The following is a 17,169-nucleotide window of genomic DNA, read 5'->3' on the forward strand; positions in this document are numbered from 1 at the left end:
GATTCTCTTCGTACAATTCATGCAGAAACTCAATCAGGTGAGGATCTAATATCTTAAAGAACTCTCGTCTTAGAAATACGACTACTACTTGAGTCCCTGGTTTTCTTTTAACATATGAAAAAATAGGCGAATGAAGTTGTATATTTGTATTCTTGATTTCTTTATTTAATATTTATAAAACATAATACTTTGAAAACATAAATGAAATTTTCTGTTTTAAAAATGGTTACTTAACCGATATTAAACATATTAAATTTTAAGTGAGATTAAACACCGCTTGAACTAGTTTTTTAGAAAATTACTTTTAATTTCTAACTTAATTTTTTAAATATTTCCCTTTAATACAATCTTTTTAATAAAAAAACTCGTTACCAAATTTATAACTAGAAACTTGTTAAAAAAATTGAGTAAAAGTTATATAAATTGTAATTATGGATTAAACTTTATCATTTTCCCCATAAATAATGTTTCCATCACATTAAACCTTATCCATTTTTTTCTTTAATATAGATAGATTGTAGGGGAAGTTGGTGAAAAATCCCTAATCAAAACATTTCTTTGGGTTTACTCCCTACCCACAAAATTGTGGTACTATGTCATACAAAATGTGGTACACATCATGTGAAAATGTGATATACTTCATGTGGAAATGTGGTACTAAAAAAGTACCTATGGATTGAACAAAAAAAAAATCGACGGCTGGGAATTGAAGGCCAATTTCCCGTAGATAGTATTATGCTGAAACATTAATATAATAAGAGCATTAAAAACTTCAAACTCACTAGATTTGAGAATTCCTTATTAAAATCTAGTTATTCTAAAACAAAGTGATAAAGTTTATTTCAAAAAAAAAATTGTCTTTCATGTTTTTAATGACTGAAAATATTTATATCAATAACTTAAATATACCCTCAAAATTAAGGAAAAAAATGTCATAAATCCAAGGCATAGTCACGCTGATTAATATATACTAGTAAAATATGCACATGCATTGCATGTGTTATTATTATTTTTAATTTGATCAAATAATATTAAATAATTAACACGAAATTATTTTCGATTTAGAAAAGTTGTTCGATTTAAAAGGAAGTTTTATTTTGGTTTTTTTCTATTTAAAATATGGAGTGATTTGAAAAGTTTTTTAGTATGGTTAGAAGGACAATTATGGAATTAAATATTTTGGTGTCCTCAAAGTTAGTTATTCTAAAGCCCTCACACTTAATATAATATTATAGATATCTCGTATCCATCTATTCTATATAAAAGGATGGGGGTGAGAGGTTTTATTACGTGGATATAACATTTTTTGTTCACAAATTTTTTTGTGAGATGATTTTGCGAGACATATATTTTATTTGGGTCACCAATAAAAATATATTACTTTTAATGATAAAAATATTATTTATTATTGTAAATATGAACATGATTGACATGTATCACAGATATAGACTTATGAGACCGTCTTATAAGTGACCTACTATATTTTCTTTTGTATTTTCATTTTACCATTTATCTTCACTTTTTTTTTTGTTGTTGTTAAAAATGAGTTATAAGAGCATGCAACGTGTATACTTTATACTAATATATGTGAAATATGTTACCTGTTCAACTGAAATTTTGAAGATTCTTTAAAAGTTTTTTAAAAATACCACAGTCATCTCTATAATATCAAAAATATCACATGCATCTTTTAAAATCTATTTTATTATATACTAGTAAATTATGCACATGCATCTTTTAAAATCTATTTTATTATATACTAGTAAATTATATACATACGTTGTGTGATTTATATAAGATTTTTAAATTTTTTTAATATTTCATTGTATGTTTAATTGAATACTAATTTATAGACATCAGCGAGAGATATAGTGTAATTTGAGAGATATAATATTAAAAATAAGTTGCAATGATAATTTTGAGAAAAAAATATTAATATAAAATAATTTGAAGAGTATGTCTCTTGTGAGACGGTCTCACGAATATTTATTTGTAAGACGGATCAATTCTACCGATATTAACAATAAAAAGTAATACTCCTAGCATAATGCTAAAAGTAAGAGTATGTCTCTTGTGAGAGGTCTCACGAATCTTTATCCGTGAGACGGGTCAACTCTACCAATATTCACAATAAAAAGTAATATTTTTAGCATAAAAAGTAATATTTTTTCATAGATGACCCAAATAAGATATATGTCTCACAAAATACAACCCGTGAGATCGTTTCACACAAATTTTTGTCAAAAAGTAATACTTTTTCATGGATGACCCAAATAAAAGATCCGTCTCATAAAATACGACTCGTGAGACCGTTTCATATAAGTTTTTGCCTAATTTGAAAAACAAAATATGTATAAAATAGATCGTTTAAGAATAGTGATATATATACACACACATATTATATAATTTGATAAAGAGATTATTTTAAGATTTTAAATATCAGTAAATCTAATCAAATCGTGCCTCCTAAAAACCTTCTGCCCCAAAATTTATTGACCTAAATTCTTTGTTCTGAATCACATCGCAAATTAAGTGACAATGGCTGAAGGAAAGCATAAAAAAATCAATTCTAATAAGCTAAGCTACCCAATGTAAGTTATGGGACCCTTGATTTTTCCCATTTAATTGCAATTAATAATTGAATTAATCTCGTCTAAGCTTCTATTTTGATTTTGTTTGAATTTGCGATCAGAGGAAAAGACGTGGAAGAGAAAGGGATATATCTGAATTGCGGGCTGAGCTTGATGTTTTGGGTTTGAAAATCATTCAGGTTACTCCAGATGGTAATTGTTTCTTCAGGCATCAATTGATTTTTTAGCATACGTTATTCTTTGTGTAATTATTGTGCATGTGCTCATGAATTGATGAAGCGTGTGAATTATGGAGTATATATTCCTGGATTAATTAATGTGCGGTGATTTTGATCACCTGACCGTTGTTCGTTGCAGGGCATTGGCTGATCAGTTGGAAGGAATGAGGACAAGCATGAGAAGTATCGAAATATGGTAGTTCGATTTATTAAGGTGTATTTTCGAGACATCCTGTTTCAGTCTAACATTGGATGAAGATAATTTGCAGTATTTATAAGAGGTCACAAGTATGATGAATGATGAATGAGTTTCCTAGTTTGTTATCTCATCTTTATTTGTTAATAATTACCATAGATACTCCTAGTTTGTTATCTTATCTTTATTTGTTAAGAATTACCATAGATACTGTTATTGTGCTATGACGGCGTCAAGGGCATTTACAACTTGAGTTGCTTTAATCATGGCTTCCATGGCTCTTGTGGGGGTTAAATGTAATAGTTGATCGAGATCTTTTGTCTCAGTTAGACCCGAAAGCTGAAAGTAGTTGCATCTTATTTTTTAACAAAGTAAATTTCAAAACAATTTTTTGTGAATCTTTAGTTAATTGTAGAATAAGATGAATGTCTCGATCTCCTAGATCACTTGAAAAGGAAGCAGCAGTAGCGAAGAGTAAAAGCTTGCGTCTTTTTGTAAGATATGTGAGGGCTGGAGGGAGGCAAGCTTTATCACAATGTAGATTACTCTTCTAATCGTCAACGGGTGTCCACCCAGTTTAGGCTTCTTTATTGTGTTGCATAACTATTTACATTGATATTTGTTTTGGAACCAAATCAAAGTGACATTACAGATTGTCACATCATTTTCTTACTCAAATCCAAATGTGAAATGCCATGTTTATGGGCAAGTGTTTCGTTCAAGTTTCTGCTTCATTTATTGTACTACAAAAATCAAAAGGGATTAATCTCAAGAAATACTGATCCATGAGTTACACTTGGCAGAACAATCGTGAAATGTTTGAGCCCTTTGTTGAAGATGAAGTTCCATTTGATGAATATTGTCGGTCCATGGGACAGGAAGGCAATTGGGCAGGACATGTGGAGTTGCAAGCAGCTTCTCTCGCCACTCATTGTAACATATGCATTCATAGAGTGTGTTAATTATTCTTTCCAGATCATTACTTTTACACTCTTCCATGATTTTAAACTTTTCCAAGCTTGAATCATGGACAGCATCAATGTCTTTCCACTGTCAATTTATACCGTGGAAATGTTTTGTAGTGTTTGGAATAATTATCAATTTCCACACCTTATTTGTACAGCATAGGTCACCTCGTTTGTATGCTCAAAATTTTGATGTACATGAAGCTCCACAAATTCACCTGTGAGTACTACAAAAATTTCAGAATTTAGTTGTCTTTAATTGTTGGCATACTTACATTCTTGTAATAACAAGTTTTTATATTAGAGGTCTGTTATTTGTTTTTTTGGTCTTTTTGTCCTGTATTGTTTGTTACGATTTTTTGTCGTGTAATAATGGATATGGTTCTTCTGTTGTTAATCTTCTCAAGTACCATTGCGTGATCCCTAATTACACAAAAAAATACCCAAAAAAATAAACCCCTGTAAGTCTTTGGATCTTTGTTGATAACCATAATGATATCTGTAACCGTCTGGAAATCTCAGCTGGGAAATGAAGATCATTAATGTGTAGTTACTTGAATTTTAGGTATTGTTGACTTCCTGAGCTGGTTATAGGCTATGCAGACATGTTTAACTTGTATCGAGCCATGACTGTGATTAAAATCATCAATGATTGTTCAGACCACAACTTACAAATACAATGAATGGATAACAACCATGCAGCAATATTCCTGAAGTGTAACTTGTTCTTGTCGTTGCTCTAGTTTTTAAATTTTTGCTTTCACTGCATGGAGGATATTGATGTGCCTTTCATTGATGAGGAGATGTTTAGCTCGATTATGCTCTCTTACAGTTCAGTTTCAAAACTCATAGGATGCAGTAGTAGAATTTTCAAAACACTCACGTGCAAATGAAGTTAGTCAGGACCTTGAATGGGCTAAATATATCCACTTCTATGAAAGAAAATAATTTAAATACTTGATAATCCTTGAGACTATGATAATGCAGGTAAAATAATGAAGTTGCATTTTTTTCTTCCATTTTATGTTCTCTTAGAAATATCTCCACTTATAGGCTATTGACTGAAGTTCCTAATTTGTTTCCATGATCCACGTGTTGGTTGTTGGAATAAATGATGCTAGAAAATATGCTTAATTTTATTAACTTTTGTTGTATTTCTGTTATGACATTACACATAACATTTTTAGTGTAGTTTGGGCATTGAAATGCTAAATTTGGTGTTATTTTTGGTAGAGTACAACGGAAGAAGTTAGTCACAGTAGAATTCATCTAGGAAACTGAAGGGAAATAAAGAACATATATGCTAAAACAATGTTAAAAATTTGAACTTTATATTGAATTTCACCTGGATTAGCATGGTATCAACCTCACTTTATTTTATTTGGAGTCAGAATCTAAGTCCTTTATAGATTGGAACCATGTCGGTGACAAAAATAGTGAGTTAAGAGTGCCAGTGGAATTTTGTATTTGTTCTCCTAGGAAAATACCGAAGAATGAGCTCCTCCCATTCTTCCTATTGAGGATACTGAGTTTTCTTCCTTTGACTTGTTTTATAATTCTTGTAGTTCTTATCATGATGGAGAGCATTATAATATCGTGCATTTAAAGGAGGACACTTGCTCTGGATCAGCTAGGCCCTTATTTATTGAGGTGACCTATATTGCTCTTAGGATGTCATTATCCAATGTATAGTACTTTCGACAATAGATTCTGATAATTTCTAGTTTTCCCATAAAGGATGACACAGATCTTTCAGCAAAATCTAATAAAGCATATGTAATTTGCACAGTTCCGGGAAAGGAACGTGGTGAGAATTTTTTACAGGAGAAATCCGATAATATGGTAAATGCTAGAAGACTATGAGAAGATTCAACAAAAGCAGAGCAGGTGATTATTTCAAGTAGTTGAAAAGTTTACAACACTCCCACTTGTCGAATTATTAAAAGTTAAGAGAGATATACGTAATATTTAGTTTCCTTTTTTATTAAGATTAGGATCCTAGATTTAGTTTTATTTTGTTTCTGATTTTATTCTGTTTCCTAGTTTGAGGATTTGATTCTGTTTTATTTCCTAGTTTGAGGATATTTCCTGATCTCTGCTCCTTGTATTTATACTATGTTTGACATTAATAAAATTCAAGAATTCAGTTTATCAAATTCTTCATGGTATCAGAGCGACCATGGTAAAACACGGTCTCGCCACAGGAACCTCTTCGGAGGAAAAATCCGATATACTTGAGTCGAATCCCAACCCTTCCAATAACTCTCTCCTTATCACTCCTCACCGCCTTACAGGTCCGAACTACATGCAATGGGTCCCAATCAGTAAGAATGTTCATCTGTGGATGCGGCAAAGAAGAGTACCTCACCGGAGAAATTGAAGCCCCAGCAAAGACTGATGTCGGCTATAAGAAGTGGAAGACGGAGAATCACTTAATCATGTCATGGCTCATCAATTCAATGAGTTTGGAAGTAGGTGAGAATTTCCTTCTCTACGAGACTGCTAAAGATGTTTGGGAGGCAGTCCGTGAGACGTATTCAAGTTCCGATAACACCTCGGAACTGTCGGCTATTGAATCAGCCCTTCACGACCTCCGGCGGGGAGAACTCAGTGTCACCCAGTACTATAATGCCCTCAACAAACAATGGCAGCAACTTGATGTTTTTGAAATCCACGCTTGGAAGTGTCCGGAAGATGGTCAACGCTATCGCAAGATTGTGGAGCAGAAGCGCACCTTCAAGTTTCTACTCGGTCTCAACAAAGAACTAGATGATGTTCGAGGCAGAGTAATGAGTGCCAAGCCATTCTTGGGTCTTCGAGAAGCTTTTGCTGAGATTCGCCGCGAAGAAAGCCGCAAGAAGGTCATGATGGGCCCACCTTCTACCTCGGTTGATTGTTCTGCCCTCCTCGGGTCTTCACTCGGTGCTACTGGAGCAACTCAACAAGAGAGGCGTAAGTCACGGCCAACATGTGAGCACTGTTCCAAACCAGGGCACACGAAGAACACTTGCTGGGTTTTCCATGGCAAACCTTCTGATTGGAAATCCTCCCGTCCTCCGACTGCCAAGCCCAACCGTGGCCCCTCAGTTCAGCCCTCAGGCGACCAGTCCAACGACAGTCCATTCTCTCCGCAACAGATTGAAGCACTGCAACAAATCATGTATGCAACCTTAGCGCAATATGCTACTGGATCTAAATCCACCAGCCTTTACGCTACCAAAGGTACAGAAGTTCTTGCTCTAATTTCCGCTCAACAGTTCTCGTGCTCTTGGATTGTCGACTCGGGTGCCTCCGACCATATGACCGGCAACCGGAATCTCTTTACAACATACCAACCCAATACCGACTCTCTCCATGTTCGGATTGCGGATGGCACTAAGACCCGGATTGCTGGTTTCGGATCTGTACTTTCGGATCTGTACAGATTTCCTCCGACCTTACTCTTAAATATGTGCTGCATATTCCTTCTTTGGATGCAATTTATTGTCCATTAGTAAATTGACAACCGATGAACAGTGCTCGGCTAATTTTTCCAATAATGTATGTTTTTTCCAGGAGTTGGGATCGATGAAGACGATTGGCAGTGCTAGGATGTGCTCAGGCCTCTATCTCCTCAATACAAGTCTATCCAACCTCGAGTCTCGCTCTCATTCCTGTTCAAATTCTAGTTTTGGTTTTCATATAGAGTCTGGAAGTGATGTTATGCGCTTACACTTTCAGTTAGGTCATCCAAGTTTCTTTTATCTTGAAAAATTGTATCCGAATTTATTCGTTAATAAAAAGTCGAGGTTTTTTCATTGTGATATCTGTCAACTTGCAAAACACACTCGGGTCTCATATAATCCTATCCCATACAAACCTTCTCAACCATTTTCACTCATCCACAGTGACATTTGGGGCGCATCTCGGATACCCAATATAAATGGAGCCCGGTGGTTCGTCACCTTCATCGACGATCATACCCGCCTTACATGGGTCTTTCTTATGAAGGACAAATATGATCTCGCCCATATATTTCCAACCTTTAACACTATGATCCAAACACAATTCAATACCCGTATTCGGGTTCTCAAGTCTGATAATGCCCGTGAGTACTTCAACACCACCTTAGGATCCTATTTCACCAAGCAGGGCATTGTCCAAATCAGCTCTTGCGTCGACACACCGCAACAAAACGGGATTGCCGAAAGAAAAAACCGTCACCTTTTAGAGGTCGCACGTTCCCTCCTATTCTCCATGAATGTGCCGAAATACATGTGGGGAGAGGCTGTTTTGACCGCTGCCTATCTTATCAATCGGCTCCCGTCCCGGGTCTTGCGGTATGTCACCCCTTTTCAAACCCTATCGTCCAGTTTCCCACATATTAATACATTATCATCTCATCTCCCACCAAAAATATTTGGTTGCACAGCTTTCGTTCACATCTACCCTCATTCCCGTATTAAGCTTGATCCTCGGGCTACCAAGTGTGTATTCATCGGGTATTCCTCTAACAAAAAGGGATACAAATGTTACTGCCCCGTCTCTCGAAAAACATTCACAACTATGGATGTTAACTTATTTGAGGATACTCCTTATTATACCAAAACTGTACTTCAAGGGGAGAAACAACCTACAATCGAAGTCCCGTTTTGTAAAATCCTTCTTGATCCCGAACCACCCGAGTCAACTACACCTACTGTCCCATCGAACCCGAACTCACCAGCTACCGAAACCCATGTTAGTCCACCCACCTCGCCAAACCTCCAAGTCTATACGCGTGGTCAGTGGTGACGAGGTCAGGGGGAGTGTGAAGCTCCAGCACATCCTACACTTGCCGCTAAAGATACCACTACACTGATCCCAATTCCGGAGACAACTACACTAAGCACTCCGACTCCAGCCCCTTAGAATCAGAATCTGGAAGACTTGCCTATAGCTCTACAGAAAGGTACTCGTACATGCACTAACCATCCGATTGATAGGTGGGTCTCCTACGGACGTTTCTCCCAGTCCTACCTAGCATATGTCACGAAGCTGGATAATATCTACATTCCGAATACCATACATGAAGCACTTCTGCATCCGGGTTGGACTGAAGCAATGAAATCCGAACTCACGTCTCTAGAAAAGAATGGTACGTGGTCGATTACCGAATTGCCTCCGGGTAAAAGAGCGGTGAGTTGTAAATGAATTTTTACGGTGAAGTTTAACGATGATGGGAGTGTTGAGAGATTGAAAGCTTGATTAGTGGCTCGTGGGTTTACTTAGTCTTATGGGATCGATTATGAAGAGACATTTGCGCCGGTTGCGAAACTCAATACTGTCCGGATCCTCCTCATTTTAGCAGCGAATCTCGACTGGAAATTGCAGCAATTGGACATTAAGAATGCATTTCTTAATGGGGACCTAGAGGAAGAAGTGTATATGGAAGTTCCCGCCGGTTTAGTGGTTCCGAATGAACCAAGGAATCAAGTGTGCAGACTGCATATGTCCATCTACGGTCTTAAACAATCGCCGAGAGTGTGGATTTGGAAAGTTTTCCACGGTGGTTAAAGACCAGGGGTTTGTCCAATGCCAAACAGATCATACGCTCTTTGTTAAACATTCTCAAGATAATAGAATTGCCATTCTTATTGTGTATGTGGATGACATTATATTAAGAGGAGATGATGAAGAGGAAATCAGTAGTATCAAAGCTACGTTGGCTCGGACGTTTGAGGTGAAGGATTTGGGACCTCTCCGGTACTTTCTAGGTATGGAAATTACCCGTTCAAAGAAGGGCATATCCGTTTCTCAGCGAAAACATGTACTCGATCTACTTAGCGATATTGGGATGCTCGGTTGTAAACCTGCAAGCACACCAATGATATCGACTCGAGAGGCCGAAGGTATACCCGAAGAAGATCCCGTCGAGAAACAACGGTTGGTGGGACGATTGATCTACCTGTCGCACACACGATCGGACATTGGCTTCGCGGTTAGCTACGTAAGTCAGTTCATGCATAATCCGAAGCAATGCCACATGGATGCAGTCTACCGCATACTTCGGTATATGAAGAAGTCTCCCCGGAAAGGGGATTTTATTTCAGAAACATGATGATCGTAACATCATTATGTTTTCAGATGCTGATTGGGCAGGAAGTCGTATTGACCGAAGATCTACTACGGGTTAATGTCCTTCGTATGGGGAAATTTGGTGACTTGGAGGAGCAAGAAGCAACCCGTTGTGTCAAGAAGCAGTGCTGAAGATGAGTTTCGGGCGTTGTCCTTAGCCACGTGTGAAGGGATATAGGATTAGAAGAATGATGCCGAATTGAAGATGCCGTACCATGAGTCTGTGATCCTCAAGTGCGATAATCAAGCTTGCGATTAGCATTGCTAAAGACCCTGTTCATCATGACCGTACTAAGCATGTCGAAATCGATCGTCACTTTATTGCTGAGAAGATTAAGAGTACCGAAGTATTACTGCGGTATACTCCAACTCGTGAACAACTTGCGGATATCTTGACCAAAGCTTTGATTGGTCCTAACTTTGATGAAATATGCAACAAGTTGGGAACGTATGACATTTACGTCCCAACTTGAGGGAGAGTGTCGAATTATTAAAAGTTAAGAGAGATATACGTAATATTTAGTTTCCTTTTTTATTAATATTAGGATCCTAGATTTAGTTTTCTTTTGTTTCTGATTTTATTCTGTTTCCTAGTTTGAGGATTTGATTCTGTTTTATTTCCTAGTTTGAGGATATTTTCTGATCTCTGCTCCTTGTATTTATACTCTGTTTGACATTAATAAAATTCAAGAATTCACTTTATCAAATTCTTCACCACTTCCGTGCATTGATTGGCACACCAACCAAACCCCCAAAATTGAAAGTGGTGAAGAAAACAAATGTATTGGCTAAAAAGCTCAATGTTTCTTCTTCATTTGGGTGCTGGTCTACTGAAACAGGGGAGTTGCGAATAGTTTTCCTAATTACGTTGATATCATTCTAGGCTTTAGATGTGGGTGGTGACATTGTAGCCAAAGTGCATACTGCAGAACAAGAATCTGGAGATCACATGTTTGCTGATTTAGTTGTAGATAGTCCTTACGGTAATGGCCTGTTAGTGTGTTTTACAATTCCTTTGCTGAGTGTCCTTTTTATTGTTTGTGTGCTTGCTTTATATGTTTGCCGAGTATTTAACCTGTCAAGGTTATCTTCACTTTGCTCTGGTTTTTTTTCTTATTAGGTTCTTTGCTTCAAACTGAATATTAATTAATACACACACAATATTCTCAAACATATATAGGGAAACTAAGGGTAGAAGGAAAATAACACATCCCTTAGGTTGCATTGGATAAGACGGTTTTGATTTTAGAAAGTTTAAATCTAAGAAGAAAATCTCAATTATTATTTCATCACACTAATCTCATTATATAGATTACAACAATTTAACTAATTCCAAAAAATAAGAAAAAATTATCATCTTATCTAATTTTGCAAAATTTAAACACAACAAATATTATCCTATATTTATTTAAACTCCCCCTCATGTTTGGCAATATATGTTGATAAGGCCGAGCTTGTTGACAAGAAACTCATGGTCGTGTTCTGACAATCCTTTTATAAGTAGATCAACAAGTTGATTGGATGTAGTATGTATTGAATGCTAATAATCCCTTCATCTAACTTGTCCTTTATAAAATGTCAATCTACTTCCACCTGTTCGGTAATGTCGTGATGAACTGGGTTATGAGCTATATTGATAGTTGACTTCTTGTCACAATAGAGCTGCATAGGATCCTTTCATTCGATTTTTAGTTCTTTTAGTACTCTCTTAATCCAGACAAGCTCACAGACTCCATGTGTCATGGCTCTATATTCGGCTTCTGCGCTGCTCTTGGCAACAACTGACTGTTTCTTGCTCCGCTATGTCACTAGATTTCCCCATACCACTATACAGTATCTCGATGTTCTCTTCCTATCAGAAATAGAACCAACCCAATCAGCATTTGTAAATGTACTCATTATTCGATCACCATTCTTTGCGAAGAACAAACCTCAGCTTGGAGTTTGTTTCAACTATCTGAGAATTTTGTAGACTGCATCAAGATGACCTTGACATGGTGAGTGCATATATTGGTTTCCTAGACTTACTGAAAATGCAATGTCAGGTCGAGTATGTAAGAGGTAGATAAGTTTCTCGATGAGACATTGATATCTCCCTACATCCACTGGTTTACCTTCAAACATTTTTTGTTTGTTTCCCAGCTCGATTGGTGTCTTATTTGGCTTACACCCCAACATGCATGTCTCTTCTAATAGGTCCAATGTGTATTTTCTTTGGGAAACTGAAATGCCCTTTCGGCTCCTAGCGGTCTCTATTCCCAAGAAATATCTCAAACTTCCAAGTTCTTTAACCTCATAACTCTTTTATGATCATACTCTTAACTCCTCTCATCTCTTGACTATAATCTTCAGTTAAAATGATGTCATCTACATATACAATGATAATAGTGATCTTTCCTTTCTCAGAATGTTTGACGAACAATGTATGGTCGGCTTGTCCCTGACTATCCTAACTTCTTGATGACTCTAGAAATCTATCAAACCGTGTACGTGAAGACTATTTCAGTCCCTAAAGTGATTTGTTGAGTTTGCATACCACCTGCTTTCCCACTTTGTCTTCAAAACCAGGTGGTGGCTCATGTAAACTTCCTCCTCAAGATCACCATTTTTTATGTGCAGTTGTTATAAAGGCCAATCAAGGTTAGCAGCTAGTGACAAAAGAATCCTCACAATATTGAGCTTAGCAACTGTTGCAAAAGTTTCAGTGTAATCAATACCATAAGTTTGAGTGTAGCCTTTGGCAACCAAGTGTGCTTTGTGTCGTTCGATTGAGCCATCTGCCCTATATTATACAGTGAATACCCGTTTGCATCCTAATGTGTTCTTGCCATATGGTAACTCTACCAACCTCCAGGTGTTGTTCTGTTTCAAAGCACGCATTTCCTCTAGCACTACAACTTTCTACTCGGGAATTTCTAGTGCTTCATGAACTGACCTGGGAATAATCTCAATAGACATTTTTGAATTAAAAGTATGCAATGACAGAGAAAGATTTGAATATGAGACATATTTGGAAATGGGATGATGAGTGCAAGTTCTAGCATCTTTCTTAATAGCTATGGGGACATCAAGATCAAGAGTAGTACCTGACTGAGGATTTACTATTGGTTCGTCTTCTTGGTTGTGATTGGGAATCACATTTTCTTTAATAACTCGAGATCTTCGCCTTGAGTAGACAAATTTTGGTTGAGGTGTTGAGTCTCCCCCTGATTTAGATACTACCGGAGAGGTAGATTCATTTGTTTGAGGAATGATATGAGTGAACAGAAAGAGGATGTGATGTCTGGGCTGAGGACGAGAGTAGGTGTTGTATCCCAACAAGCTTCTCTTTCCAAGTTCTCCCCCTGAAGCGTAGATGGGGAAAGATATGGATTATTCTCAAAGAAGATGACGTCACGAGATATAAAGCATTTTTTTGTACGAGGACAATAGAAACAATACCCATTATGAGCAGGAAATTACCCCAAAAACACTGTCTTAACTGCCCTTGGATCCAGTTTACTTCAGAGGTGGTCATGAATGTGTACGAAAGCAGTACACCCAAAGGTCTTAAGCGGAAGATTAGGGGAAGCACGGATGTGAGGAAATAGATAAGTTAACAAGGAAATAGGTGTGCAGAAATTTAGTGGACGACTAGACAGACGATTGATTAAATAGGCAGCTATAAGGACTGCATCCCCCCATAGGAATTTAGGCACATTCATTGTAAACACGACAGCACGGGCAACTTCTAATATGTGACGATTTTTCCTTTCCAATACTCCAATTTGTTTAGGAGTATTGACACAGGAACTTTGGTGTACAATCTCATGGTGCTGTTGATAAGAACCAAGAATGGTATTGAAGAATTCTTTACCGATGTCTGTTCTAAAACCACGTATATGGATTTGAAACTGAGTCTTAATCATGTTGTGAATTTTTTTTAAAGTAGTTGATGTATCATACTTATGTTGGAGGAGGTAGACCCAAGTAAGTCTTGTGTGATCATCAATGAAAGTGAGAAACCATTTTTTCCAGTGCAATTGGGAATTTGTGATGGTCCCCATATATCACTATGAATGAGAGAAAATGGGGGAGTGGTGTGTATGGCTTTGGGGAAAAAGAAACACGAGCATGCTTGGCAAGTTCACAAATTTCATATTGAAACAATATGAAATCTTTATTATTCTGAAATAGTGGAGGAAACAACCGAGCTAAATAAGAAAACTAAGGTGACCCAATCTAAAGTGTTGTGACATTATTTCTTGAAAGTTTGAAACATGACTAGACTCGACACTTGAAACCAAAGAATGTCGTTGCGAAGACGAAGAATGCTCAAGGAAATAAAGGCCATTGTGAAGCTTCACGCATCCAATCATCCTCCCCGATAGCAGGTCCTGGAATTGACACAAAACGAACAAGAAATTAGCAACACACTTATTGTTATGAGTGAGTTTGCTGACAGAGATTAGGTTACAATACAAGGAAGAAACATGAAAAACATTTTTTAAGATAATTCCCTCTGAAACTTTAATATTGCCATATCCAGCAACACTAGTGAGGTAACCATCAACAATCTTGACAATAACCCGATTAGTACATGGAGTATAGGAGTGGAAAAGTCGAGTCGCCAGTCATTTGATCAAAAGCGCCATAATCAATAATCCATGATGGTGTAATGAAGATTGAAAGACGGAGTGGAGTATACCTGACTGTGTCAAGGAACAAGATCCGACTGGAGGGCTGGATGAGTTATTAAGAGATGTTTCACGCAAAAGCTTGCAGTATTGTCCAATCTGCTCAAACTAGTCCTTAGTGAAGGGCGCCGAAGTGCTAAAGGTGGTGGGCTGCTCTTCAACAGATTGAACCTGGAAACTTCGGCCATCTTGCTTCTTCATCGGCTGCCAATTAGCTGGCTTACCAACAATTTCCCAGCATTTGTCTTTGCCTGAATGATGGCAATGATCACACCAAGGCCTTTTACCTTGCCGCTGTCCCCGACTGGAATGATTTCCCAAAGCCAAGGCAGATGCTTCAGGAACCGATACGGCTAGTGGCAGATCATGCTGTAGCATCACCTCGCGCCTCATTTCTTCGTGATGGACCTCTGCAAATGCATCATCCGGGGATGGGAAGAGGTCCCGGACAACAATTCTCCCACAGACATCATCGAGTTCGCGGTTGAGTCCAGCAAGGAAATCGAACACCCTTTCCTTCGCGACGTGCCCTTGGAGTTCGACACTACAAGCAGAACAGGTTGCGTTGTCTTCGAAGAATAAGCCCAGCTCTTGCCATAAATCTTGGAGGTTGGGAAGTACTGTGTGACAGAGCGTGAGCCTTGTTTCATGTCTTTCAAATTAGACCTAATATCGAACATCTGAGAGGCATTCCCAAGATCAGAATACATCTTTCTAGCAGCATCCCAAACTTCTTTTGCTGTTGTGAACCACAAGTAACGGCGACTGATGGCAGGTTCCATCGAGTTCACCAACCACGCTAGAACAATAGAGTTTTGAGTCACCCAAGAAATGTAAGATAGGTCAGTCTTGGCATGTGTTAAACAAATCGAATTCAGTGTAATTTTTTCGGTGCATAAAGAAATGTGCGACATCGAACTCCCCTTGCTTGAGTTTATGTGCTTTATTCCATCAATCAAATATTTGAGAAGAATTCTCAAATTTAGAATAGGCTAATGCTATTTGTCCCAATCTCCTTCACGGTAGGATAGAATACATATATCTCCAATATTATCCTTTATCGAGTGAATCAGCCAAGCCATCACCGTCGAGTTTTCAATATCCCATATTCGGCATTAGAAATCACTCGGTTGTGCTTTAGGAATTGATCCGTCCAAATAGCCGGTTTTGTCCATGCCGTGAATCACCGTTGAAGGTGAATGTGACCATTGAAGTTAGTTTTTACCTTTCAGCTTTTAGGTTGTAATTTGCAGAGGTGTGGAAGAGTTCTAAATTAATGCAGCGGAATAATTGGAGAGGTGATGGTGAAGTTTGTATTCCAGACATTTGTCTTTCTCAACTTGCTTTTTAGCCTTTAAAACTTCTGGTATCATAAAAGCTAAGAGAAGGGACAATTAATATGTTTTATTTTTACCGATTAATAATTAACAGGATATGCAATTCTCAGTTCTATATTTAGAGGAAACTGAGTGAAGAAGGAAAATAATGAACCCTTAAAACTAGGGATATTGTTAATTCAATTTCTATACTAACAGAATCAATCTAAGATTTTATGTAGCTATTCTGCCTACATTTCAATTCGAAGTTCTTTAACTGCTGCCAGAGACGAACTAGCATGACATTATTCCTGAGTGGGTTGGGATTTAGTTGCTTATATTTCTCTCAGCCACTTTTTGATTTACACTTTCATTTATTTCTCGATCTGCTACTTATTAGTTGTTGCTTGTTCAATCATAAAGTGGATGGAGTTTGCAACCGTAGAAATTCTTCTTCGTTGAGTTGACAAGATATCCTGTCTGAAACTGCTGTGTTGAAAGTTTATCTGCTGAAAATTGTCATATTATCAAGGAATGGATGTTCCTATTTAACTAACCCTGTTTCCCATATCTTCATTGTCAAGTAGTTGAAGCTCCTAAATCTTAGTTTTTCTCACTTAAATTAGAATCATATCATTGGTGCACCCATGGTTAATACATTTCGTTTGTTCTTCTTCTGATGAAATTCTCTAATTTCGTAAATATTGTTTGCTATTTTTTTCCTTTTCTAAATTTGCACGTGATCTGCCGATATGAGTATATAACTAGAACCAGAGATATATGATATGAAAAACCAATAATTCTACCAGTCAAATTCAATGTATTCCGCTATTTTTCGTTAATCATTGGCTCTCTGTTATGAAGCTTTGTTTCGATGATTTTTAGTGTTCTTCTTAATCCTCTTCATTGAATGTTTTCTGTTTTGTTTGTAGCAAATTTACTTGATTTCCATATTAATATTTTTGAGGATTTTTAGATGAACAACAGGATATGAACCATGGACTGCATGAACTAAGGGTTGAACCCAAGGCACTTGAACATGATTTATCTAGCAATGATGTGGAAAGAGTTTGCAATGTGAACAGCACACGTGCTAATGGAAAGGTTTCTC

General features: G+C 37.2%; 1 protein-coding gene across 1 annotated transcript; it reads left to right on the forward strand.

Annotated features, from left to right (window-relative positions):
- Positions 1–2,683: 2,683 nt before the first annotated feature.
- On the forward strand, positions 2,684–17,162 carry LOC142538327 (OVARIAN TUMOR DOMAIN-containing deubiquitinating enzyme 7-like; the record flags this gene model as incomplete). The annotated part of the gene is given in 8 exon segments (XM_075643673.1): positions 2,684–2,799; positions 2,949–2,971; positions 2,974–3,023; positions 3,809–3,958; positions 4,129–4,190; positions 5,536–5,620; positions 5,708–5,857; positions 17,035–17,162. Coding segments are annotated over 7 exon segments (612 nt in total), but the record flags the coding sequence as incomplete, so codon positions are not given.
- Between the last annotated feature and the right edge of the window lie 7 nt (positions 17,163–17,169).

This window comes from Primulina tabacum, chromosome 3 (assembly GCF_025594145.1).
Source record: "Primulina tabacum isolate GXHZ01 chromosome 3, ASM2559414v2, whole genome shotgun sequence".
In the NCBI taxonomy this organism is placed as follows: domain Eukaryota; kingdom Viridiplantae; phylum Streptophyta; class Magnoliopsida; order Lamiales; family Gesneriaceae; genus Primulina; species Primulina tabacum.